The sequence below is a fragment of the Theropithecus gelada genome, chromosome 16 (assembly GCF_003255815.1).
Source record: "Theropithecus gelada isolate Dixy chromosome 16, Tgel_1.0, whole genome shotgun sequence".
Classification (NCBI taxonomy): Eukaryota; Metazoa; Chordata; class Mammalia; order Primates; family Cercopithecidae; genus Theropithecus; species Theropithecus gelada.
In genome coordinates, this window is record NC_037684.1 from 34,864,198 (window position 1) to 34,891,238 (window position 27,041).

Below are 27,041 nucleotides of genomic sequence, written 5' to 3' on the forward strand. Positions count from 1 at the left end.
TCAGAGCCACAAGAGACAGCCTCACTGGCTGTTTCAGCTTGACTGCCATGCAAAGAAGAGAGCAGAGGGAGAACCAGCCCCACCCACTGACTCATCTTGTATAAAGAAAAGCACCTACCAGCAGCCTAGGCTACATAGTGAGGCACTATCTCCACAAAAAACCCAGGAAAATTAGCTGGGTATGGTGGCACAAGCCTACAGTCCCAGTTACTGGAGAGGCTCAGGTGGGAGGATCTCTTGAGCCCAGGAGATCCAGGCTGCAGTGAGCCAAGATTGCACCACTGCACTCCAGCCTGGACCATCGAGCAAGATCCCATCTCAAAAAACAAAGAAAGAAAAGCATGTAACCTCCTCAGAAGAAAGATGCTATAATCTCAGGCAGCAGGCAAGAACCAACTCAGGCTCTACGCAAATTATGTATCTCACTGACCCCCACCAAACCTCACAAAAATTTAACGGTGAGAAGCAAAATCTCCTTTAAAGAGCAATGTAGAACAGACAGAAAATATCATACAGCAGACTTCACTAGAGAGAAAGTGGATCAACTGCTTTCACTCAACAAAAAGAAAAAGGAGACGATCAATACAGATCCCCTCACCTCCTGGCAGCCCTTACCCTCAGTGAAAAGCCACCACCATTCTCTCTCTGGTGGCCATCAGATGAACCTGCGGCATTCCCACAAGACAGAATGGAGATTTCCCAAGGTATAGAGCAAGTTAGAGTACCTCAAAGAATGGCGCCAGACAGCCAGCTCCGAAGCTGCCAACACTACCATACATACACAGTTCAGTAAGTCAAGAAAGGCCTGGTACACAGCATTCTGTAACTTTTTTTTTTATTTTTTTCAATTTTTCCTTCTTTTTTTTTTAAGCACTAGTCTGTGCTTTGCGAACAGAATCAAGACATTAACAAAGATCAGCTTCTCTGAAGAAAAGCATTTCTATAGAACAAAGACAGCTACATGTTTCGCTGCCATTACACAGCTCCAAAGCAGGAAAAGAAAATATTTACAAAATACAAGTTTTTTTTTTTTCATTTTTTGTTTTTGTTTTTTTTTTTTCAATGCTAAAAGGGTTATTCAGAATTTTCAACCTTATAAATAGAAGAAGCACTTTATGCATAGGGATATGGTGCATTATTGTATTTTTTCTTTAAAGAAACAATGACAAACCCTTTAACTTGCAAACAGAAAAAAAAAAATCACTAATGTTGAAAATTGTGAAAAAACCCCAACCATTAAGCAGTTGTCTACTATTTTTATACGATTACAAAATGGCCAAAAAAAAAGTCTTCTCCCCCCTCCCCCTTTTTGGTGATGTGATCATACAGGAGACAGGCACAAGGTTAACAGAGAAGGGTGAAGGGGGAACAATGGGAACCACAGCTAGGACCAGACAATGTTCCACAGGCAAGGGGAGCGTGAAAGACCAAGAGTGGAACTAACACCGACAGGGATCTGGATGTGAAGGAAACATGGCAAAGTGAATCAGAGAAAAAAAAAATCACACAGGGAGATGGCTGCTCACTTCCCACAACCCCCCGTTTGCAGGGGAGTGGGAACAGAGGTTAAGTAGTCCTAACCCTACCTTCAGAGATCAGGATAGGTGGTAAAAAAACATTCCGAGTGGCAGGACGGGTTGTGGGCGTGTATGTGGCATTGGAGAAGGGACAGGGAAGGGTACCAAGGGGCATGATGAGGGGAACCTGAGCAGCCACAGCCAGGTTACTGCAGTTAAAGAGTCAAAACAGAGAAGACCAAATGCAGATGAAACAAAAAATAGGTCTCTAAGTTCTGGGTGAGAAGGGAAAGCTGTTCTGCCGGCTGAGCACTTGGTGAGAGCAGCTGGCAGTTACGGCAGAGAGGCTCTGGTGGGGATGTTCCAGCACGAAAAACCAAGGGGGGGACCCAGCCAGGAGGGCCACAGCTGAGCCCAGCCACAGATGGGAGGGGAAGGGGTAAGAGCCCAGAGCACCCTGCCCCATTCCACCCTAGCCCGAGAAGGCCATGCTCAACTGGAGCCCTCTGCCCGCCAGGCTGTTCTGCCCTGCCCACAGGTGTGAGGGAGGGGGTGGTCATCTAAGATTGGTAAGTCCAGTGATTCAACAGTGCAGAGGATGTGCCAGGACCAGGCCAGCAGGGTCTCATCCTGAACTTCTGTTTGCCAACGGGAGGAAGTGCTCAGGTGTGTGACAAGAAAACATGGAAACAAAAAACAAAAATTAAAACGAGAGAAAAAAATACCAAAGTAGGATCTAAATTCCTTAAGTTCACTAAAAACTGTGAAAATTTCCGGCATATGATGTTTGAATATCAAACGCAGAGATTTCTGAAGCTTTAATGCCAATAGTTAGTGAGTCTGTTTAGATTCTTGTCTCCCGCTCATCTGTGAGTTGGGCGCTGAGCTGTGGCTGCTGCCACCAGATGCCGACTCTTGAGGGGGACAGTGGGAGGCGAGGTGGGTGCCGCCTCTGTCTCCCGGCCAGTCTTGCTGCCTGAGGTGCGTCGAGTGCAGCGGGCTGCTCGCTCCTGTGCATCCAGCTGGTCCTCACACTCCGCCTGGGGACTGTGCGCCAGGGGGAAGGTCCGCCGCTCCCAGGGCTGGACAGACTGTAGGCAGACAAGTTGCTCTGTGAGGACCCAGACCCAGCCAGCCTGCTTCCTGCTCCAAGGCCCTGCCACAAACCTTGTGGCCGGAGACTAGGACCAGTCTATCTAGCGTTCCTGGGACAGTCCAGGAACACCCCTCCTAGGGTATACCAAGACAACCGTATTGATCATTTAGCAATGATAAATATAGTTCCACTGAATGTTGAGGAGGTCAATTTAAGTGCGGCCCTTTGTCCCTTCAAAAGGGGAGGGGATGGCTTATGATGTAGGTCCCTCTTCAGCAGATGCTGTCCCTTCCTGGTTCCATCCCCCAACCATGCCAACCCCACCCAAGGGCTATGTCCCTTACCTGTTCATCCAGACCCAGCTCTGGCGTGGAACAACGGGTATCCTCACTGGCTAAGTGTCGCGGAGTGTCCCGAGCCACAGGGGTGAGGGGCGCTGAGTGCAGTTCCGGGCTAATGGGGCTCCTAGGGGACTGACCATGAGAGTATTCTGACAAAGAGTGGCTACTGCTGACATCAGGGGAGGCAGGCTGGGGGGTGGAGGGGTTGGCACTGCCCAGCTGAGGGGTTGTCCGGCCGTCTGATGACCTGTAGGACCTGTACACCAAGGAATGCAAATCTGAGTGCCTGGGAAATGTTTACTTATGGGGGTAAAGGGCATGAAAAGGGCATGAAAAAAGCATCCCCACTGGAGGAGTTGAGGCAAACAAAGACCAACAGATTTTCCTTAGGATCCAGCAACTCTCATTTCTTTCCACTACTCTCTGGAGGGGTAGGTATACAACATCTACCATCCCAAGAAAAAAGCACGGCTGAACAGTGCAACAGGCGAGTCCATAGCAAAGTGCCTAGTGAATTCAGGAAGTTAGGGAGATTCCTGTAGGCTTTGAAAACTGTAGTCAAAGAAAAAAAAGTAAAACAAGAGTTCGCAAAACTTTCTACTTGAGAATCCCAAGGGTTTCTGCCACTGTTAACAATAAATGGAGACAGGGGAGTGATGGACGTTAAGAGGGGCAGTTTCTTCAAGTGACATCACAAAGCCACTGTCCAAAGGAAGGTTAACTTGGGGTGAGGCCTTCCAAGCTCCCCTGGTTGAATCACTAAGACCCCCCAACTGTCTTCCAAATGCCACAGATCATGGGAATTCATCAGAATTGAACAGTGACTCCTCAGCAAGGATCCAGCACTTGGCTCCTTGTATCTCCACCAGTTCCAACAAACACCAAGGAACTTCTGAGCTCTTTGCCACTGCCAGTAGATGAGTATGATGAGCAACCAAGAGGCAGTAGCAATTCCACAGACTAAAGTAGGGCCCAAACTCCCTGTCCACCCTCTCTCCACAGGCCCCGGGGACCCATGCCTGCCCCATCACCTGCTGCCCCGCCGCTGGGGTGGCACACTCGTGGTCCACAGCCACCGTGCCCTCTCCATCTCCTCACATTTGGCATGCAGGGCGGCGAAAGCTGCGTCAGATAGGTCTTCAATCTGCAATAGAGCAGCTTCATCGATCTCGTCTTTTCTCCAGGAGTTAAGAACCAGTCCCACCCCATTCTAGGTTCTTCCCGGTCACAAGAGAATACAAGGAGCTTGCACTTGACATCCACAGGTCTTGAGGCCATTTAGTGTGTGTGCACTCGTGTGTGTGTGTGTGCGCGCGCATGTGTACACACGTGTTCTTCTAACAGAAGAACCAGGCCATTACCTCCTCATTCTCCTCATCAGGACTCCCCTTCAGAGACTGAAGATCAACCTCCCGCCAGCTGCAAAACCAAGAGTAGACAATCATGAGATGGCAAGCAGGCTACAACCGGGGGCAGGGTCAAAGTGTCCATGCAAGGATGAGAATCCTGCACCCGTGGGTGACACTGCTCTCTGCCAGGTAGACTCTGCTCTATCACAGCTCAGTCTCCTTACCCCATCAAGGCCTGTGAAATTGGCCACCTACTCAAATGCCCGCAAAGGCCAGAAATGAGAGAAGCGGCTTAGGGTAGGGCTGAGGCTGAGAGACTGTGACAAACTCAAGAAAAGAAACCTGTTTAAAGGGGACCACCACTGTTCAGGACCAGCTGATTGCTCCCATCTGGAAATGCACATCCAGGGTTGCCTAATCTTCTGTTTGGCAACAAAAGCCGGAAACAAAAATTTTTATGTGAAATCCTGCTTTGATGTTGACAACAAATTCAGTAGTTTTTTTTTTTTTGAGACGGAGTCTCGCTCTGTCGCCCAGGGTGGAGCACAGTGGCCCACGGTCTCTGCTCACGGCAAGCTCCACCTCCCAGGTTCACGCCATTTTCCCAAGTAGCTGGGACTATAGGCACCCACCACCATGCCCAGCTAATTTTTTGTATTTTTTTTTTTAGTAGAGACGGGATTTCACCATGTTAGCCAGGATGGTCTGGATCTCCTGACCTTGTAATCCACCCGCCTCGGCCTCCCAAAGTGCTGGGATTACAGGCGTGAGTCACCGCACCCGGCCAAATTCAGTATTTTAAAACATACTGTATGTGTTGACAAAACCTGTCTCTAGACCAGTGAGTGAGTGGCCTACCAGGCTGTGACTGCTGGCTTGTTTGGTGTATTCCTATAATGGAATGAGAGAAAACTATATACATAAATAATTTTGTTCTTATCAGATAAGAATTTCTCTTAATGAGAAGACAGAACCAAAGACAAGGGCCCAAGTCTAGGTCAGAAGAGAACAGGGAAAAAGGGCAATAGCAGGAAGAATGGGGAGAGGGACCAACTATTCTGAGTTTCTACCTGGGAGTAAGGATTTCCTTGTATTGCAGTTTCTCTACGCGAGTTGTTGCAGCAACAGACATTGGGATGACAATGTTGTTAATATCAAATGAGCTCTCTCCCCTTCTCCTCCTAACTGGCTGCTGCTGTAAGATAAAAATTAAGTTTAAAAGGGAGGTACAATTTTACAGACATCAAATCATTCATCTAAGACTTAAAGCAGGATCACCAATAACCAGGCATCTGGGTCCTTGGGTTGAAGCTGAGCAGTGACCATAGGAGCTGCTCCCACCCTAGGAGTCAGTCTTCAACAGCAAAAACCTTGCGGAGAAATACTAGGTGGTCGTGAGGAGTTATTCCTATTCATAAGTCCCACTGGTCACCCTCTTCCTTCAAGGGCTCATGTGTAAATTTCATAGGGGTGGGTACCTGGGATCTTAACTGTTGGGGTTTCTACTCCATATACACCTCTATTAACCACCTCTCCTTTTACAATCCTCATTTCCCTCCTTTATCCCCATTTATGACTTGAGACTCATAGTGGCCCCTCCCCAAAAAGCAATGCTTGAAAGCTTATCCTGAAAGATGCCCAAAGGGTAGGCCGATCTCAATAGATCATCTAACCTTGGTTGTCATGAATGCACCTCCTTCTCGAAGATCTGAACTCTTCAGCTAAATCTGCACCCACCATCTGCTCAGTCTTTATGTGATTTCCCCTCTTTTGGTGATTCTTGGGGAAACATCTGAGAGCTTTCTAGCTGTATCAAAGGAGATGAATGGAGGGAAACTGAAGAGGAGAACCTGACTATACTTCACATTCCTGGTGAAAGGAAATTTGCTTCTATAGGAAGTTGAGAAGACCAAACTCTTAAGAAAAATAAGACTTCCAAGGATCGAATATCAGAGGCAGAGGTAGGCATCTACAGTAGCTGGGAGACCAGGGAACTAAATGGCTTAAGTCTCTTGGATGGAAGAAAAAGTCTACTACCTGCTGCTGCCCAGATAGTTAATACCCTATCCTGAAACAGAAACTAGCAACTGAGCTGTGAGAGGCCAGAGTGAAACACTGGCATAACAAACACGCTGTCATGGCAACAAAACAGCTGGAAAACACCTAAGAGGCTGCATTTACACCTAAACCACTAAGTGTGGTCAGCCCACAGGGAAGGGGTTGGTGGAGGAAGAAGTCCCCTACAACTAACCACTCTATCCTCTGTTCCTGGAGGGTGAGATACAATTTATTCATCCTATCATCTTAGGACATTCTCAGAGAATGTTGAAAGTCAGCACTTCCTGGGCCAGAGTTTCAGTCACTGTCATTTATAATTTCAGATGACCACAATGCCCTTTTCACTTCAATTTCTTTCTCTATCAAATTAGATGACTGTCAGTGACCTCAGAAATTTAGGATATCTGGTTAACCAAAATGGTTAAACAGACTTTTGGGAATCTTGCCTGAGTTCTGTAGCTGAGGATTAATGATCTCATACCCAGAGACCTCTGCCACTGCCAGATCTCTGCTGCAATTATACATCCCACTACAAGAAATGCATCTTAAGAAAGCCTCAAGAGAGACAGCCTTCCCAGTATAAATGTGAATAAATGTGAAACTGCTGGCAGAAACAGGTATATACTTTCCCTGAAACTTCCTGGGCTTATTGTTAGAACCTTCCAGAAAAAGATAGTGGAGCAGGTTGTGGGATGGTTCAATTGGCTCTGTATGTCATCCTCCGCCTAGACACACCCCCAATTCTGTCAGCTACTCATTTGGTGTAAATTAACTAGTATCTCCTATTTAGAGCCAGAGATAGAGAGCAGGTGATGAGAATAAAACTGATTCCCAAACTTGGTTGTATATCAGAAGCAAGATTAAGGAGTATTTAAAAAAAAAAAAAAAAAAAAAGGTTCTAGGACTCCCCCTGCTCTTTTATAAAATCAGACTCTTTTTGTTTGTTTAAGAGATAAGGTCTCACTGTATTGCCCAGGCTGGACTCAATCTCCTGGGCCGAAGAGATCTTCCTGAGTAGTTGGAGCTATAAGCATGCAAGATCACACCCAGCAACAAATCAGATCTTTAGAAGTGTTTGGTTGGTTTGTTTTGTTTTTTAAAGCTGCTGAGGTGATTCTGATGCAGCTACTGGCTTTTGGGAAGCACTCAAACACTCCCCCTCCTCCCTACCTTTCTCCAGTGGCCTTCTTTCCCTGATTTCAAGGACAGCTGGCCCTCTGTATCCATGGGTTCAACCAATTGTGGATTGAAAATATTTGGGGGGGGGGGGGAATTGTGTCTGTACTGAACAGGTACAGATTTTTCTTGTCATTATTCCTTAAACAATACAGCATACTATTTATATAACATTTACACTGCATTAGGTATTATCAGTAATCTGGAGACGATTTTAAGTATATGGGATTTAAAGCATATGCATACATTATATGCAAATACTGTGCCATTTTATATTAGGGACGTGAGCAACTATAGATTTTGCTATCTATGGGAGGTCCAGAACCAATTTTCTTTTTTTGAGACAGAGTCTCACTGCGACGCCCAGGCTTGAGTGCAATGGCTTGATCTCCGCTCACTGGAACCTCCACTTCCCGGTTCAAGTGATTCTCCTGCCTCAGCCTCTACAGTAGCTGGAACTACAGGCACATGCCACCATGCCCAGTTAATTTTTGTATTTTTAGTAGGGATGGGGTTTCACCTTATTGGCCAGGATGGTCTTGAACTCCTGACCTCAAGTGATCCATCCGCCTCAGCCGCCTCCCCAGGTGCTGGGATTATAGGTGTGAGCCACTGCGCCTGGCCTATCTTCTTTTACATAAATCTAGAGTCTTTGAGAGCCTCAGGGGTTAGCATAGGGCTATACACAAAATTTTTACTCAATAAATAGTAAAAATTTCAAGTGATCCAGGCCTAATTTAACATTCTCCAGACACACAAATATTGAAGTGCTCACTAAGTCCTGAATCTCTGACTTCAGATTTTCTATCAGAATTAGTTTAGACTCTCTTTTATAAATACTGAAACTCTTTGCTGCTGGATAACTGAGTATGTGAGGGACACTACACACCTATTTAGATAAAATTTGTGGGTGAGGGGGATAAAGAAAGGGGAAGAGCAAAGAAACCATTTGGAAAAGATTGATTTGTAACAGCAAAGAGAGAACAATGTGAATTCCTACCTGATCACAGGAGCCTACTGAGTCCATTTTATGAGCTTGGAAGTTTCCTGATCTAGGCTGTGAAGGAACTTCCTAAGTTGCCTCTGCAATACCCTCACCCACGTTTAGCCTGTGTAGTGTAATGTTAAAAGAGCTGGCTCTACAGTCAGGCTGCCTGAGTTTGAATCATAATTATAACCCTCACAAGCTGCCTTCACAGTTTTCACGCATACAAAACAAAATCCACAGTACTAACCTACATCTCAAAAGGCATTGTAACATGTAACACATGTAAATCACTGATCACGGGCATGTACTAAGTGTTCAATAAACATTATAGTTATAGAGTTTTACATTTACCATTACATTATAATTATTATACAAAAAGGACCTTTTGAGTAGGTACAGAGCAGCTACAGGTATATATGTTCAAAGAGGGCACACTTGAGGAATATTAGAATGAAATTAAAGGAAATGTCTCTGGAATAGCTGTGCAAACTGCTTCCAAATGGAGTGTGCTATTGTAAAATCTGGTGTGTGCACGCCAAATGTCCTGCCATGGGGGCCTGCTGGATCTGTAATTCTGCTCTGTATACCTAAAAAGCATGGACTCTGCCTTCTCCCTTCCCTTCTCTTCTGGTACCCTCAAGCCTAGTGTTTATTCTCAGTACTTCACCTCCACTCACCCGGAAAGTAAAACCAAAGAAATCAAACACTGCTTCCAATGCCCATGGGAATCTCCCCTCTACCCCTCCTCTCATGTTCACTTCTTGGGCCAACAGGATTAGGGCCATGGAATTGTTGAGTCCTCTGTGAAACTTAGTCCAACAGATCTTGAATAGTCACAGATCACCTTAAGAGTTTGTCCCTGCATCAAGCTTTCTATGAATGGCTCAGCATAAATCCATCTCTACTATGAAAAACTCAAGAAAAACAACAGAAGGTCAAGTACCATGACTTTGACTTAAAAATGGTACAGACATACATATATACATCATGATGAGCTGAGTTCCTATAAATGCCCTGGGCTTTATAACCCACCCTCACACTGTCCTCTGGAGCCACTTGAGTGAGCTGTGACCTGCAGACGGGGTGTCCGGCCAACTGCACACAGGTACTTACCGATGTGCTGGCTGTAACCTGTGAGTTAGAGCTGGCGGGTGCAGGGGAGTCTGAGGAGGTGGAGAGCTGTCGCACCAAGGGACTGTGTGGAGGATGGTGGGTGGCTGCCAAGTAGCTCGAACTGCTCATGTCTGTGTGATGCTTCAACACTGCAGAAGTCAACAGAAAAGAGAAATACATGGCTATCTTAACCAGCGTTACTTCTAACACAAGCTTGGAATGGCAGCAATACATACTAAAGGCAAAAATGTTTTCTATGCCTAGAGGATAAAAAGGTGAAGCACACTAGTTGTGGGAAGTAGCGGCAGGGCAGAGGTTGCTGTAGCAGTTAAGAAGTGACCTGCATTTAGAAGCAGTAGTGTCCCTCTACTCTGCCTTCCTAGAAAGTGAAGGACAAAGCTGGGGGCAATTAAGAGAAGCCTAGGCTGCCCCAGAAAGCCCTGAGCAGGTGCAGTTGCAGGTAGAGGTGCCACGGGCCTGGCCCTACCTTCACTTCTCTCAGATGAATGGTCTCGCAATCTCATTTTGCTGTGGTTTGGGTCATGCACGGGTGGCGGTGGGTTGAGCAAGCGCTCTGCTTTTGGCGCTGTCACTCGCTCCACCATGGGCACGGCCCCCACATCGTCTAAGTGCTGCCTGTGGGTCCTGTCAGGCCGGGTTTGGTGATGGGACAGCTCTGAAGAGGGGAACAGAAAAAGAGCTGTGAAATATGTCCTCTCAAATATTTTCTTATTTGAGTTCCAAGCTCTCGAGTTCTCTCTAGGCCAATGTTGTATACCCAGGGCAGCAGGACAGTCCTTCAGGACTGAAGTTTCTAGTAATTTGCACAATGGCTAGGATAGGCACAGGGAGCCCAGAACCAGAGAAACATGTCACCAGGATACAGAAGACACCTGACCGTAGAAGAACCCAATGCTATGCCATTGCTGGCTGTTCACTGAGCATTTTGGGTCTTGCTCCAAGATCCATGGTGTCTAGAATAGCTCCCGAAGTCCATCTGAGAGCATCCAAGACAAGCAGAAGCAGTCACTGTGAGCTGAATTTGTGTCAGTCAACTGCCTCTCCCACCCCCAACATGCATGCAAACTACAAATTTGAGAATATAAAAGGAATGAAAAGTCACTGATACTCTGGGGGACTTCCTGACTCCCTGACACTTACTGGCTGTTGTTAGGAAGGAGCTGACCAATTTGTGCCTGTCCTTACGAGCTGGATCTGGCAGACTGCCCGGCATGGGTGCTCTGTGCTTAAGCGATAACTTTTTGGGAGGTTTGATTTTGTCAAAAGGCTTGTTCTGCCACTGAGATTTCAGCATGCTCTGGAAATGCAGGCTTGTGGGAACATCTGCAAGAAACATAAAATGCTACAGGTTAGTCCAAACACCTGGCCTCTCTAGTGTTCAAGACCTACACTCCACCCTCCTTTTATTTGCCCAGTGGCCTGACACTTGGCAGGGCAAGTGCTGTCATACGAAAGATCTGTTTATGTGAACATTACTGAAGGTCATTCATTCTATTTGTAAGCAGGTCACTTTTGCTTTTTACTTTCAAGTCCCAAGGGGGAAAAAAACAAAACACCTTTTTGTTTTGGTTGATGGAGTTTTTGTTCTTGTGTCATTGTTTGTTTGAAAACATCCTGTTTCTATTCTAGAGATTTAAAAACATATTTAAGCCTACTTCTTTTCCATCAATATAGAGTTAATCTGGATGCAATTATTCAACAATATTTATTATCTACGTTAAAAGGCACTGTACTGAGTACTACAGCCTCTCTCCAAATAAGAACTACATACCATTCTCCTTCCTTCCTCTGCAGCTCCGCCAATTCCCATCATGAGATTCCCAGGGATTTTCAGCTGACTAGTTAATGTTCAATATCACAAATCAGCATCTTTTGGACTGAATTTTTTATGCTGTTTCTTATCTTTCCATTTTCTTAGATTTTTTCCAAGAATATATCCTTGAGTAATTCCTTTAGGAAAGGAATTTCTAGATTTAAACCATTTTCCTCTCAAACATTTAAAGCTATTCTTCCATGTATTGTAATATCCAGTGCTGTATTTAAGAGGAAATCGGTTTCTTTCTTACTTGTAGGTGGTCTGGTTTTGGCCTTTTAAGCTTTTGCAAAAAACAACAACAAAAAAACTTGTGGTATTACACTGACTCTACAGATCAATTTCGGGAGAACTTCCATCTGTTCCACCACCAACACTGAATCTTTCAATCTACTACTGACGTGGCATCTCTCTCTCCATTTATTTAGGTTTGTCTTGATTTTCTCTTGGCAGTGTTTAGTTATTTTTGACATACCACTCTTAAATACAATTTGTTAGGTTTATTCCTAAGAATTAATGTTTTCTGATGGGCAGAAGTTGGAAGAGTTTGCAGGGGTTCAGAAGACGACAGGAAGATGAGGGAAAGTTCAGAACTTCTTAAGAGACTTGTTAAATGGTTTTGACCAAAATACTGATAGAAATATGGACAGCGAAGGCCAGGCTGACAGTCTCAGATGGAAATGATTAAAGATAGTACCTTTTAAAATTTTAATTTCCAGTTCTTCATTACTAGTATACAGAAACACAATAAACTGCTATATAATGACCTTGTAGCCTGTGAAACTACTTCGTTATAGGTTTTTTCTTGTTTATTCACTAGGATTTTCTATAGACATAAGTACGTCATCTACAAATGGAGACTGTTTTACCTTTTCTTTCCAATCTGTATTCCTTTGTTTACTTCTTGCCTATTACTCTGACTGGAACCTCTGGTGCTGGTGTATAACTTTTAGATTTTCCTTTTTATGTTTTCAATATTCTGACATTTCACCACAATGGATAGCAGTGTGAGTCTATTTTCAGGCTTCTACAAAGCTTTCCAGGAATATTTAAATCTGAAGGCCAGCACATTTTTCCTCACCTCCCAGTTCCTCCTGGGAATCAGTAACCACCTGGGGCATGCTCAGAAGTTCCCGCTAGAGTCCCTATCCACTGCTACAGAATAGAATGAAACACCACTACTTGAAGGAAGAAGGCTCTGGTGGCGTAAGAGGACAGCAGAGGACAATCTAACTCAGCTATTCCAAAATGAGTCCAAATTTATCACCCAAATGCCCAGGTCCTATCACTACTTCTGGGTCAAAAATCTCCTTCTAAGCAGTTCCCACCTCACAGCAACTTACTCCTGGCATGCGATTTGGGCTATTTTTCTATTTATTTCTCCACAGTCATCTTGTCTTTATCCATCTTTCAAAAATAAGTACAAATTCCAGTCACTGACAGCATGTCGTCTAGAACTACTAGAAATTTATACTGTTTAATATATTTTCTAAAAGCTTATGGGGTTTTGGCTCCCATAGAGCATAGAGGATACGCTCAATCTGAACTGGGGGTAAAAAGGCAGGGAAGAAACGTCTAAATTAACATTACTGAACCCATTATTATCTGCCAGGCACTGTGTATATCATGTGTGTGCCACTTAATCTTCGTAACAGTTCCATGAGGCAGGCACCATTATACTTAAAGATAGGGAACAGATGCAGAAAGGTGCATTAACTATGTCCAAGGTTACACAGTTTAACGAGTTAACAACCAACTTTCAAACTCAGGATTACACAACCCTAAAGCCCATACTCTTAGACAATATACCCTGAGGCTACTTCACTGACCCAGAGGATGGGGGGGATTCTGTGGTAAAGTCAATTATTTCTCAAATTACTCCCAACAAACAGACAGTACAAAATATTTTCCAAGTCAGTTCTGCAGAGTAAAAGAAATTTAGCCACTCCTGCCTATGGTATAGATGACGAATTTCATGACACTGAATGTTAGGCCTTCCAGGACTGGAATAAAAATCTGAGTTGGAAAAAAACAAAACAAAAAAGCTAATATTCTCAGGGATGATTTTTCCCAGAGGGTAAGCAGCCTCAGCTCCATGGTTTCTCTAAGAATAGACTACTGGGCCTTATGACTGTGAAACAAATTAGGAAAACTATTAAAGTTTTAATCAAAACAAACATTTGCTACCTGTCCAAGTGTAAGGACACAGTCTCTGAGGACAGTGCTGTCTTCTCAAATGTTTCTCATAATCACTCTTTTCCACACTTAAAAACAAACTCAGCTATACCAAATCCTACGAAATAAAGCATTGTCTAGAAGCACTCAGCCCTGTAGAACAATCTGAAAGCTGGGCTGAGCTGGAATGTATAAAAGAGGCTCAAGAAAGGAGAGGAGGTCACTTCCTGTCCATCCCACAATACCCTTTTGTCAGCAGAAGAGCTACTCCCACTTGGCAACGGCTGTGTATATATGTAATGGGACTCCAAAAGCATGGATTTATAGTGAAAACAGCAATGACTAGAAACAAGTAGGCCTGGATTCAGGTCCTGGTTCTATGTCTGAGTAGAAGGAGAAAGCAACAACAAATCATTCGGCCGGACTTTCGTTCTACTTGTGAAATGAGGCGGTGGGGCTAGATCAGGACTGGCAACATTCTAGCATTCATTCTCTAACCCTCCGCTCCAAACACAGCTGTCTTTCCTGTTGTACTGGAGACCTCAGATTCTTCCCAAACAATACATTAAATAACTCCAGACAGTTACTATCATTTAAGTAGGCACAAGAAAGGACATCTATTTGTTACTGCTAGATTATATGACTGCTATGAGTCTCTTAACTCTAACATGTTGAGTCAATGACTCTTCAACTGGAACTTTACTCCTAAACCCTTCCTCTCAGCTAAATGCTCTTAAGTGCAAGTTGGCACATTGTAGAACTCAAGTCATGGAACACTACCTTGCGCTCTCGAGTTGACGTTTTAAGCAGAATCAAGAGCAATTCCTCTTTAAACCCAGTATAAATAGTTTAAGGAACTCCAGCTGGTAGACTTTGTTAGATGTTTGCTGTGTTGCCTTTTAATTGCTTCCATGTTAAGAGTGAACAGGAACCCAGTTAAATCCCCCAGTCAAAGAAAAAAAAAATCTCTTAGGAATTGCTGGTCGAATTCACATACTAATAAGTGATAATACGTAGGTTTTGTAAAGAGTTAAAAATCTAAAATAGACTGGATACGGGACCTGAAAGCAAGCAAAGAAAGGGGTATGAAATGGAAGAGAACCCACCAGAGATCCATTCAGCTACATTCCATACCCATTCTCCTACATCCATTCTCCTACATTCCATACCCACATATGTAAACTGCTATTTTCAGAGAACAGGGTGCAGATCCTTGTCAGGTAAGTAACAGGAAAATAAGATGAATTACTAATGTCATCCTTAAGTTATTGTTTCCTCAAACAAAATGAAAGATGAATGAGAAAACCCTGACTTCAGGATGACTAGGGTCTGACATTCCATGATTCACCTGGCTGTCTGGCTCCTTACTTTCCACCATTTTCTCAGGCGCACTTTTTCTGGGTATTTTGTAATGCTCACTTCTTCCTCCTGCTGGGAAGTTGCCGTAGCCTCATATGCAGGGTTTGGCAAGTTCTCTCAAAATACCATAGATCTTCATGGCCAGCAGGTGGTGCTCTTATTAAGCCCCTTTTACAAAGTTAACAAGCTGTTCTCCAAGGTTATATATCCTCTACATTTCCAACTAAGGATTAACTGGACTTGATTACTTGAGGTGGTAAAACAAAGCCCCCTTCCTGCTGGAATACTAATAGGTTATTACATCCTAGTCTCTCCACCTTCCACAGCCAGGCGTAGAGTTGGCTGTAACACAGTCCCTCAATTTCTATCACCTACACACACTTAATGAAAAGTGGCTGGGGTACAGTCAAGGTGCAAGGCACAACTCCATGATGAAGAGCAGCAGTTGGTTGTTGTCATTCTAACAAACTACACAAACTGGTTAGGAAAAAGCATTAAAACTACTTTTTAAAAAATCTGTGAATAGCTAAGTATCACATTCAAACAATTTCCTGCATTTATGTTTGGTATAAATGTAACTAACCATACACAGGAATTGAGTCAAAATAATTTTTAATCTTCTTATGAAAAAAAAAAAAAAAAAAAAAAAAAAGGTGGGAAATCCTGCCACTTTTAAACATCTTCTACAGAAGAGGTTATAAAGGGTGGCCCAGTAGTAAAATCTACCACACAAATGTTTGACCCACACAGTAGTATGCCAAGCTGCTAGCCTTCACTGTTACTCACTGCTATACAATGATGTACAAGGAATCTCAATACTTCAGGGGGTGTGTTATTTATACACAGGATATTATGTGAATGGTGCCCTTTGGAGTTGGCTATCTCTGCAACCATGGGAATCTTCTGATTTCCAAATGGATTGCATTCTGAATGTGACAGTTGTCTGGATCAAAGCAGAATTATTCCAACAGGAACAATATTAGATATGGTAATCAGGTCTTCAGGTCAACCAACTGAGGTGTAGTTAATCCACAGGCAAATACAGTAGTCAATAGAGCCTACATGTAAAAAAAAAATCTCTCTCTGTCACCATAGTCTCATAAGGAAAATTTAATGACGAACTTTTTCATCCAAACCCCAGGGCCATAGTTAGAAGCTCTTTGTATGTGTGTGAGACATAGACAGAAAAACAAATAGGATTAGATGAAGGAAAATAAAAATCATAAAGACCAGAAAAGGGGGAGTGTTCCCTATCCTTCTTTCCATTCCCCCTCATTGCTGCCTGTAGTTGCCTGGAATGATAGTGTGGGACGTCTAAGGTATGCGGTAGGGCAGCAATGACGTCAGATCTATAGTGTCCTGCAGTCAGCAAGACAGAAAGTGTTCAAAGGAAATAGAACCTCTTAGTAGAGATGCTAAATAATGGAATAGGAGCTGAGAGACACACGGTCTGGGTATATTTGAGGGTGGGGGAGATTATTTGCAACTGTATGTGGTAATGCTGTTGATAAAGAAATGACTGTTGTGTTTAGCAGGTGATATCCAATGAGTGCGCTTAAGTGTCAGGGTTTCCTGTCCTTCAAGTATGAGACTGTACAGTTCAACACCGTATTTCAGAGAGTAACCCAACAAATGTTCCTAAGTCTTCCTGGTGGTGCTGTCTGTAGCCAGAATCCTGAAAAGGGTAAAAATCTGACTTCTCTTAATAATCTGTCTGGAAAGGAACTTGAAATATAGCCAAAGGAAGGACAGGCATCAGATATCTGGGTCTGAACTGTGACAGCATTCAAACTCATCAGCCATTTAGTTTTAGGTAAGCCACAACCTTACCAAGCCTGTTCCTTGAGCACTAAAACTGAAGTAACACCTTACAAAATTTCTGGGCCGGGCATGGTGGCTCATGCCTATAATCCCAGTAATTTAGGAAGCCAAGATAGGTGGACTGTTTGAGCCCAAGAGTTTGAGACTAGCATGGGCAACACGGGGAAACCTCTTCTCTACTAAAAATGCAAAAAATTAGCCAGGCATCGTGGTATGCACCTGCAGTCCCAGCTAACCACTGAAGTGGGACCATCACCTGATCCTGGGAGGCCAATGCTGCAATGAGCCAAAAACCACACCACTGCATTCTAGCCTGAATGACAGAGTGAGACTCTGTCCCAAAAAAAAAGCCAGGTGCGGTGGCTCATGCTTGTAATCCCAGCACTTTGGGAGGCTAAGATGGGTGGATCATGAGGTCAGGAGTTAGAGACCCTCCTGGCCAATATGATGAAATCCCGTCTCTACTGAAAGTACAAAAATTAGCTGGGTGTGGTGGCATGTGCCTGTAGTCCCAGTTACTCAGGAGGCTGAGGCAGGAGAATTGCTTGAACCTGGGAGGCGGAGGTTGCAGTGAGCCGAGATTGCACCATTGCACTCCAGCCTGGGCAACACAGCGAAACGGTCTCAAAAAAAAAAAAAAAAAAAAAAAAAAAATTGAAAGCAGCAAATGAGACAAGTATGAGAAGAGTACTATAAACTGTAAAATGCTATACACATAGTAACTGCAGTTACATGGGCTATATAAATCCAATGGCAGGGGAAGGTAAAACTCAGTGACTCTGGAATCTGAAACACACAGGAAAATGTTTTAGTGTTTTCCACTCATTGTGTTCAAGTTTATTTACTGTTCCACCAACTGCTGACTATCCATGTGTTCCAGGTTTTCTGTTTCCTTTCTCTTACAAGAAATCACACAGCCGCAGGAATATTACACCACATCCTTATCACAGTCAGAGGGGGCTTTGGTAACAAAAGCCAAAAATCCTGGTATCTACTGGATTTAGGTGGCCAGAAATGCAATCATTTGAAGAACAGATGCACAACAGGGGATTACAATTATCTAATGTTTGATCAACTGTCAATTAGTTGCAATCGTTTAGTGGCACCCTCTGGTTTGGTAGATCCGTTGCAGTCTTTTTGGAGAATTCTAAGAGAAAACTTGGTTGATAGAACTCCTGAGTTATCTCTATCTTCATTTTATTTTTAAAACTCAAAACCTTTTTACTTAATACCTGGGAGATTCTCCTTCAGGTGCTGAGAACTCTTAGAAATGATCTCTTTATTTGTTTTTTTTTTTTGAGACAGTCTTGCTCTGTCTCCAGGCTGGAGTGCAATGGCGTGATCTTGGCTCACTGCAACCTCTGCCTCCAGGTTCAAGCGATTCTCCTCCCGAATAACTGGGATTACAGACATGTGCCACCACGCCCAGCTAATTTTTGTATTTTTAGTAGAGATGGGGTTTCACCATGTTGGCCAGGCTGGTCTCGAACTTCTGACCTTGTGATCTGCCCGTCTTGGCCTCCCAAAGTTGGGATTACAAGTGTGAGCTACCGCATCTGGTCTCGAACTCCTGACCTCAAGTGATCTGCCTGCCTCGGTCTCCCAAAGTGACAGGATTAAAGACGTGGGCCACAACACCTAGCCTCAAGATTTTTACAATCTGGGGCAAGACCCATAGTGAGATTCAATATGGCCAAGAGGAATGCTCTTCTTTTGTCAAGTGGGAGAGGTACAGGTATGGGAAGGGAGGTGGGAAAGGAGGGTTGTCAGACACAGATTTAACAGGTAGGCAAACTTTCTAAAGCCAGTACAAGCTAACAATGAAGAGTTGTGCTTATCTACACCCTGCAAAGCTGTCATGTTACCACATAAATGCCAGTATGAAGATACTCTCCTAGAACACTGCTATCCTACTTTATATCATGGCACACACAGACAAAACTTTTCTTTTCTGAGATGGAGTCTTGCTCTGTTATCCAGGCTGGAGTGCACTGGCGCAATCTTGGCTCACTGTAACCTCTGCCTCCCAGGTTCAAGCAATTCTCCTGCCTTAGCTTCCCAAGTAGCTGGGATTACAGGCAGGCACAACCACGACTGGCTAATTTTTCGTATTTAGTAGAGACTAGCCTAGAATTCCTGACCTCAGGTGATCCGCCCGCCTCAGCCTCCCAAAGTGCCGGGATTATAGGCGTGAGCCACCACGCCTGGCCTAGACAAAACATTTTTAAAGATATACTAAGCGTATTCTGGACCAGATGACTGTGGCTAGAGGCAACTGAGCCCAGATCTCTCCTAGCTACTTGAAGAGTTACAAGGAAATCTCATATTAAGTTGCAATCTTTTAGTGGCACCTTCCGGTTTGGTGGATCTGTTGCAGCCTTTTTGTAAAATTCTAAGAGAAGACTTGGTTGATGAAAGTTGTACCTTGAAAGTATCTGAGTTGTAACTGGACCTTGGCTGATTTTCTTTCACCTAGAACTCTCTCAAGTCTCTTTTATTAGACTTTCTAGTCTGTGGTCTTTCTTACCATCTGGAAATGCTAGAACAGGGTGAACACAAGAGTCCAACTGGGAAAGACGTTCCAACAGAGGGGCTTCATAGTGAATTTCGGGAGGCATAGTGTTGATGCTGCCTGAACCACACAATGCACAGGAGGGATTCACATCACAGCCAGGGCGGATTGTGCTGTTCCGGTGAACCTGTGAAAAAAGTCAAACAAAACTGACAATTCAGCATCTGATAAAAAGCCAGCTCCCCATTTGTTATTCCAAAGATTGAGAAGACCTTTCTAGATACTTATATGATACTACTAAAAGGATGTTTGATTAGTTTGTTAAAATATTTCCATTTGTCTAACACACTGACCTTCAAAGTGGGTAAGGAAACTTGCTTCCTTTTCATTGATGAAATCTAACTACTTGAAGCTCTAAGTGCTTACCTAGGTATCAAACTTCTGACAGCTTAAAAAGATATTAAAACTGTGCTTTTTGAGAACACTTTATAAAATCTGCATGCTTTCACGACCTTCATGGTCTGCTAAGGCGAATAGTTGGCTCCCGATTCCCAGGTGGGACATTACTTGCTTTCTTCAGCAAATGTATCCACCTGGGAGCCTTCAATTACCAACCACACCTCTTCTCTTCTTTTCACACCTCCTCTTCAAAAGACTTTCAGGTGGTCTCAAGCCAGGTGGCAAGCTTCCCTGAAGCTTGTAACTTGTAAGTAACTTATTAACTACTCTTTAACCTGGCCTAAAATCCACTGTTACAAAGCTCATACCTAAGTAACGAAATGACATTTTGTATAGCAAATGCTCACTTTCATAGTCTTCATGTTAGATTAATTCCAAAGGGATAGAAATTATTTCCATTAAACTTCCTTTGTGCACATGTGGGCAGAATAATTGATAACTTCTCCACATTAAGTCCAGAGTTAAATATGAACTAATTTAAGTCTTCAAAAGATTGAATTCTGTAAAAAAAAAACCGAACATCTACAATTTTATGCTTTGAGCAAACTTCAGGTCATGCTGAATGCAGGATCCCTACATTCTAGTGTTAGGACGAACAAGTATGGCATTTGCCAAAGCCTAACTCATAAAGTCACCTGGACACACAGGCCCGGAAAAAAAATACTTGCATGTTGAATGGCACTATAAGAAGGCATCCAAGGAGCAAGCTCAGTAGTAGAACAAAGACAAAAAGCATCAAAACTCTGCTAGCAAAAACTCTTAACATTTACTAGAGCTCCATTTATTTTCAGCAGAGACATCTCGAAAGCCTTTTATGGATTTGTGCAAGAGAAAGATATATATAAGAAAAATGTGGTCTTTATCAACATTCACCCAACATTCTATTGCAACCACAGAGAGGTGGCACGCAAATAAGGTCTTTTAAAGGTTAGACTGGGCAAATCACACAGAGGTAGAGACCACTGAAAGGGAGTGATACCAACTAGGCATGCTACTTTTGTATAGACAACATTAACTGCTATTGTTTTGGGGGAAAAAAATCCCTGTATCTGTGTAATAAGAACTGGTTTTCTGGAGAGGATGACATTTTGAGGTAAAGAGAAATAAGTAGGTAGAAATGAAAATGAGATCACAGAGTAGGTGAGTGGGAGGATTCAGGAAAATTGGTTAGGATCTAAAAATTATACTGACACTTCCAATATTCAAAAGAGATTAACTCACTCCAGTAGGTACAGCAAATAGAAGAGAGAGACTAGAAACTGACCCATGACATCAACTAGCTCTCCATATGGGACATTTAACATTCCATTTTACGGCTAGAGTGTATCACTTAAGTCAAAGTCAATACTGGGACGCCAAGGCAGGTGGATCACTTGAGGTCAGGAGTTTGAGACTAGCCTGGCCAACATGTGTGAAACCTCAACTCTACCGAAAATACAAACATTAGCTGGGCGTGGTGGTGGGAACCTGTCATCTCAGCTACTCGGAAGGCTGAGGCAGGAGAATCGCTTGAATCTGGGAGGCAGAGGATGCAGTGAGCCGAGATCACACCACAGCACTCCAGCTTGGGCGACGGAATGAGACTAAATCTCAAAACAACAACAACAACAAAACTCAACAGATGTGGCTTGGCGTGGTGGCTCACAACTGTAATCCCAAAACTTTGAGGTAGGAGAGAGAATTGCTTGAAGCCAAGAGTCAGAGACTAGCCTGGGCAACACAGTAAGACTCCATCTCTTTAAAAAAAAAAAAAAGAAAGAAAGAAAGAAAAAAAACTTAGCCCAGTATGGTATTGCATGCCTTTAGTCCCAGCTACTCAGGAGGCTGACGGAGAACAATCACTTAAGCCTAGGAGTTCAGGTTATAGTGAGCCACTATAACCACTGCACTGTAGCCCGGGAAAAAGACTAACATCCTGTCTCAAAAAAATTAAAAAAAAACAGGCCAAGCATGGTGGCTCATGCCTGTAATCTCAGCACTTTGGGAGGCCAAGGTGGGTGGATAACCTGAGGTCAGGAGTTCAAGACCAGCCTGGCCAACATGGTGAAACCCCGTCTCTACTAAAAACACAAAAAACTGGGCGTGGTAGTGGGCACCTGTAATCCCAGCTACTTGAAAGGCTGAGGCAAGAGAATCGCTTGAACCTGGGAGGCAGAGGTTGCAGTGAGTCGAGACTGCACCACCACACTCCAGCCTGGGCGACAAGAGCAAAACTCCAACTCCAAAAAAATTTAAAAATTAAAAAAATAGAATAAAGGGTAGAATCCTACTTGTAACCTGACAAAAGGGTATATGTACACATGTAACTTAAACAGTAATTTCATTTTTTAATTAAAAACTGTAAAGTATTAATAGAACCCGAGGAGTATATAAAAATATATTTAATACTTATTATTTATTTATTTTTGAGACAGAGTCTCACTTTGTCACCCAAGCTGGAGTGCAGTGGCACGGGTCCGCCTTCCAGGTTCACACCATTCTCCTGCCTCAGCCTCCCAAGCAGCTGGGACTACAGGCGCCCACCACCACGCCCAGCTACTTTTTCTGTTTTTTTTTTTTTTTCAGTAGAGACAGGGTTTCACCATTGTTAGCCAGAATGGTCTCGATCTCCTGACCTCGTGATCCGCCCACCTCGGCCTTCCAAAGTGCTGGGATTACAGGCATGAGCCACCGCACCCGGCCAAAAATATATTTAATACTTATTAAAGTATACACTTTAGAAAATTTTTGAAAGAAAACTTGAATTCATACCCATGTTGCACAAATCCACACTAAGAATCTATCCTGTAGACAAACTTAAGTGTACACACACACACATTCTTTCACTGAAACAAGATGCCAAATCATCTGCATGAATTCATTTAAGTTAAAAACAATAAGAACACACACAATATTGTGTATTAAAGTAAGAAAACAAATTTTAAAAAGTATCACAACAGGTGGTGTGCACGTGCAGCCCTAGCTATTTGGGAGGCTGAGGCGGCTCACTTGAGCCCAGGAGTGAGGAGCTACAGTGATCATGTCCACTGCACTCCAGCCTGGGAGACAGAGTGAATCACTCTCTTAAAAGAAAAAAAACAAGGCTGGGTGTGGTGGCTCATGCCTGTAATTCCAGCACTTTGGGAGGCTGAGGCGGGCAAATCACAAGGTCAGGAGTTTGAGACCAGCCTGGCCAATATGGTGAAACCCTGTCTCTAAGACTAAAAATACAAAAATTAGCCGGGCATGGTGAAGGGCACCTGTAGTCCCAGCTACTCAGGCGGCTGAGGCAGGAGAATCGCTTGAACCTGGGAGGCGGCGGTTGCAGTGAGCCGAGATCGCGCCACTGTACTCTAGCCTGGGCGACAGAGTGAGACTCCATCTCAAAAAGAAACAAACAGACAAACACAAAATAAACAACAAATATAAACATATCATGAGCACTAGGGATTTCTGAATATCAAAATCATTCAATATTAAGAAATCAAGCAACATCATTTCAGACTTGCACATTTAACTGCTCACTCAACATCTCAGACTTCTGTTTTTTTTTTAAATTGTGCTAACTCTTTGTAGAGACAGAAGACTCTCACTGTACTGTCCAGGCTGAATCTCAAACTTTTGGCTTCAAACAATACTCCTAATTTGGCCTCCCAAAATGCTGGGATTTCAGGCCTGGGCCACTGTGCCTAGCCTAGACTCAACAGGCATCTCAGAGTTAACATGTTCAAAACTGAGTCCTGCTCTTTCCCTATCTCCTAAGTCCTAAATCCTCAGACTCTCAGACTCATGCTAAACTCCTTTCTTTTTATCACACCTCATATCCAATCACGAAATTTTTTTTTTTTTTTTTTTTGTTTTGAGATGGAGTTTTGCTTGTCGCCCAGGCTGGAGTGCAATGGCGTGATCTCGGCTCACTGCAACCTCCGCCTCCTGGGTTCAAGAGATTCTTCTGCCTTAGCCTGCCGAGCAGCTGGGATTACAGGCGTGCACCACCACGCCCAGCTAATTTTTTGTATTTTTAGTAGAGACAGGGTTTCACCATGTTGGCCAGGCTGGTCTCGAACTCCTGACCTCAGATAATCCACCCACGTTAGCTTCCCAAAGTGTTGGGATTACGGGCGTGAGCCACCGTGACCAGCCCCAGTCATGAAATCCTATTGGCAGAATCCAACCACTTCATACCACCTTAACTACACTCAATCTAGTCCAAGTCACTATCTTTTCTCAAATGGGTTTCTTCAAGCCTCCTAACTGATCCTCCGCCTACTGGCTCTTCCAAATCAATCAACACAGTAATCAGTGTAAACCTTGTTTTAAAATCTCAATCATATCATACAAACCTCATAATCTTCCAAATGACTTCTCATCTCATGACGAATAGAAACCAAACTTCTTGCATGGTTTCCACAAGGTCCTACAGCATTTGTTGCCTCTATCCCCTCTCTGACTTCACTTCATTTTTTGTTACTCTCTTAGCTGACACCATCAGTTACTCTGATTTCCTTGCTATATTTCTCCAAGATAGCAGGCAACCTTCCACATCATAAGCCTCTGCACTTGGCTCTTCAACCACTAATTCCATGGTCATTCTCTCACATCATGTCTTTTTCTTTAAATGTCAGTCTTCAAAGTAACTTTTGTTTTGTTTTTTTTTTTTGAGACGGAGTCTCGCTCTGTCGCCCAGGCTGGAGTGCAGTGGCGCGGATTTCAGCTCACTGCAAGCTCTGCCTCTCGGGTTCACGCCATTCTCCTGCCTCAGCTTATCGAGTAGCTGGGACTACAGGCGCCCGCCACAACACCCGGCTAATTTTTTTGTATTTTTAGTAGAGAAGCGGTTTCACTGCATTAGCCAGGATGGTCTCGATCGCCTGACCTCGTAATCCACCCGCCTCGGCCTCCCAAAGTGCTGGGATTACAGACGTGAGCCACCGCGCCTGGCCCAAAGTAATTTTTATTTAGAAATACAAGTGAAAGGCCAGGCGCAGTGGCTCACGCCTGTATTCCCAGCACTTTGGGAGACTGAGGAAGGTGAATCACCTGAGATTAGGAGTTCAAGACCAGCCTGACAAACATGGTGAAAACCCGTCTCTACAAAAAAATTAGCCAGGTGTGGTGGTGGGCACCTGTAATCCCAGCTACTCGGGAGGCTGAGGCAGAAGAATCTCTTGAACCCAGGAGGCGGAGGTTGCAGTGAGCTGAGATTGTACCACTGCACTCCAGCCTGGGTGACAAGAGCAAAACTTGGTCTCAAAAAAAAAAAAAGAAACGAAATACAAGTGAAAAAAGATATTATTGACTGTAACAACAAAAAATGCCCTGGAATAACTTTAACAGGAAATTTCAGCACAAAGTTTAAAGATATTGATATTCTACAAATTAATGTAGAACCTTAATAGACTTGAGGGGGGAGGGGAGACAAGGCAAAGGGGATTTAAACAAATAATGTAAAAGATACAACTGAAAGAATAAATGTGAGGAACCATTCCCCTCCCACCCCTCACATTTCTGATAAGCAAAAATACAGGGGAGTGATCTGGCCTATTACATGTTTTACAGTTATAGTAATTAAAATAATCTGCCCTTGGTTAAGAAACAGAAAAATTAAATAAAAACAAAAATTGACCAAAATATATATGACAGTTTATTGTTTAAAGTAATACTTTTAAATCAGTTTTTTTTAAAAAAAGGAGATACTACTTTTTCAACAAATGAATTAGGAAAATCAAGAGTAGCTGGGACTACAGGCTCCCGCCACAATGCCCAGCTAATTTTTTTGGTATTTTTAGTAGAGATGGGGTTTCGCCACGCTGGCAAGGCTGGTCTCAAACTCCTGACCTCAGGTAATCCATCCACCTTGGCGTCCCAAAGTGCTGGAATAACAGGTGTGAGCCACCGTGTCTGGCCCCAAATAGAGATTTAAATATAAAAACAAATATTATACTCGAATCTAAAAAAAAAAAAAAAATTGTGAAGCAATACATAGTGGTTAACAGTATGAGCTATGGAGCCAGACTGCCTGGGTTTGAACCCTGACTCTGCCACTTACTAGCTGTGTGGCCTTAGACAAGTTACTGTGTCTTCATCTTTACTAACAGGAGAGTACCTGATAGAGTTATTTTAAACACAAATAACTCACAACAGTATCTGGCTCTCGACACTTAATCACTTTTATAAAACCATAAGTATGGCTATTTATATTTAAGGGGAGAACCTGATAGAACATTTACCATCAGAGATCTTGATTTCAAAATTCTAGCTTAACACTGTATAATATGATCATTGATAAGTCACATGACATCCTTAAATTTTCTCACTTGTTAAAAAGGACTGACAATACCAATTTCATGGGATTGTAGGAAAGATCAAATGACTTTGTAACTAAATTAGTGTACTGCATGATTTCTCAACAGCTGGCACTTCTTTGTTGTGGGGGACTGTCCTGTGCACTGCAGATATCAAGCAGCATCTCTGTCCTCATGGTGCATGTGCCTCCCTACTCCCCCAGTTTGTGAAAATCAATAATTACTACAGACATTGCCAAATGTCTCCTGTGAGGACAAAATCATTGAGAACCATGAGGTTCAAATTACGGTCATCACTTCTAGAAAAATTCAAAGCACAGGCTCTCATTAAATATTAGTGGTGAGTCACAGTAAACATAAGACTCAGTAAAAAAGGAAAACAAAAAACAAAACAGAAATTAATAGTGAGAACAAAGACTACTGCAGTCAAAGGAAAAGGACTCAAGGACAAGCTTGAAGAGAGCTTCCACTAGCCAAAGATCAGGTAACATTAGCATCATAAAGAAAAGACTACAATGGCTTGAAATACCTCAAATATGTTTCAATCAATGACTCACAGCCCCTTCATGAAAAACTTCAGTGACTGTCTTTAGAGGATGGTAGAAAACTAATGTTATTTTGAAAATTGGTAAATAAAAAACAATAACAACAAATCATGCTTTCTTCTATAAAAACTGTACCTCAGGGTAAACAAATAGTTGAAAAGGACAAGTTTACCCTTATAAACATATTCTAGCTAATAAAAGAAAAACAGAAATGATACAAGTAGAATATCACCATTCTTCAACTTCCAGTGTAACAATGGGTCCAGGCAATTATCACCAGTGGTTGATAACACAAACAGTTTAGTCATTACGTGTCTTCTGATACAAGCATAATAAGGCCACCTTGTGTTTTCTCACAAAACTCAAAACCGGATTTATTCAAGTCTCTACTAGTTTTCAAGAAACAAAGGGACA

General features: G+C 43.2%; 1 protein-coding gene across 4 annotated transcripts in view; it reads right to left on the reverse strand.

The window, feature by feature from the left end:
- Positions 1 to 818: 818 nt before the first annotated feature.
- Positions 819 to 27,041, reverse strand: part of KANSL1 (KAT8 regulatory NSL complex subunit 1) — a 198,526-nt gene continuing 172,303 nt past the window's right edge. For 3 of the 4 annotated variants that reach the window (XM_025362218.1, XM_025362215.1, XM_025362217.1), the window contains 9 exons: positions 19,355 to 19,526; positions 10,800 to 10,982; positions 10,126 to 10,314; positions 9,639 to 9,787; positions 5,374 to 5,498; positions 4,316 to 4,373; positions 3,986 to 4,098; positions 2,958 to 3,210; positions 819 to 2,608 (listed from right to left, as the gene is read on the reverse strand). In XM_025362218.1, coding sequence (XP_025218003.1) covers positions 2,381 to 2,608; positions 2,958 to 3,210; positions 3,986 to 4,098; positions 4,316 to 4,373; positions 5,374 to 5,498; positions 9,639 to 9,787; positions 10,126 to 10,314; positions 10,800 to 10,982; positions 19,355 to 19,526 — 1,470 coding nt within the window. In that variant the 3' untranslated portion in view covers positions 819 to 2,380. The remainder of the gene's footprint in view (positions 2,609 to 2,957; positions 3,211 to 3,985; positions 4,099 to 4,315; positions 4,374 to 5,373; positions 5,499 to 9,638; positions 9,788 to 10,125; positions 10,315 to 10,799; positions 10,983 to 19,354; positions 19,527 to 27,041) is intronic. The other variant, XM_025362219.1, reaches the window with a different exon arrangement.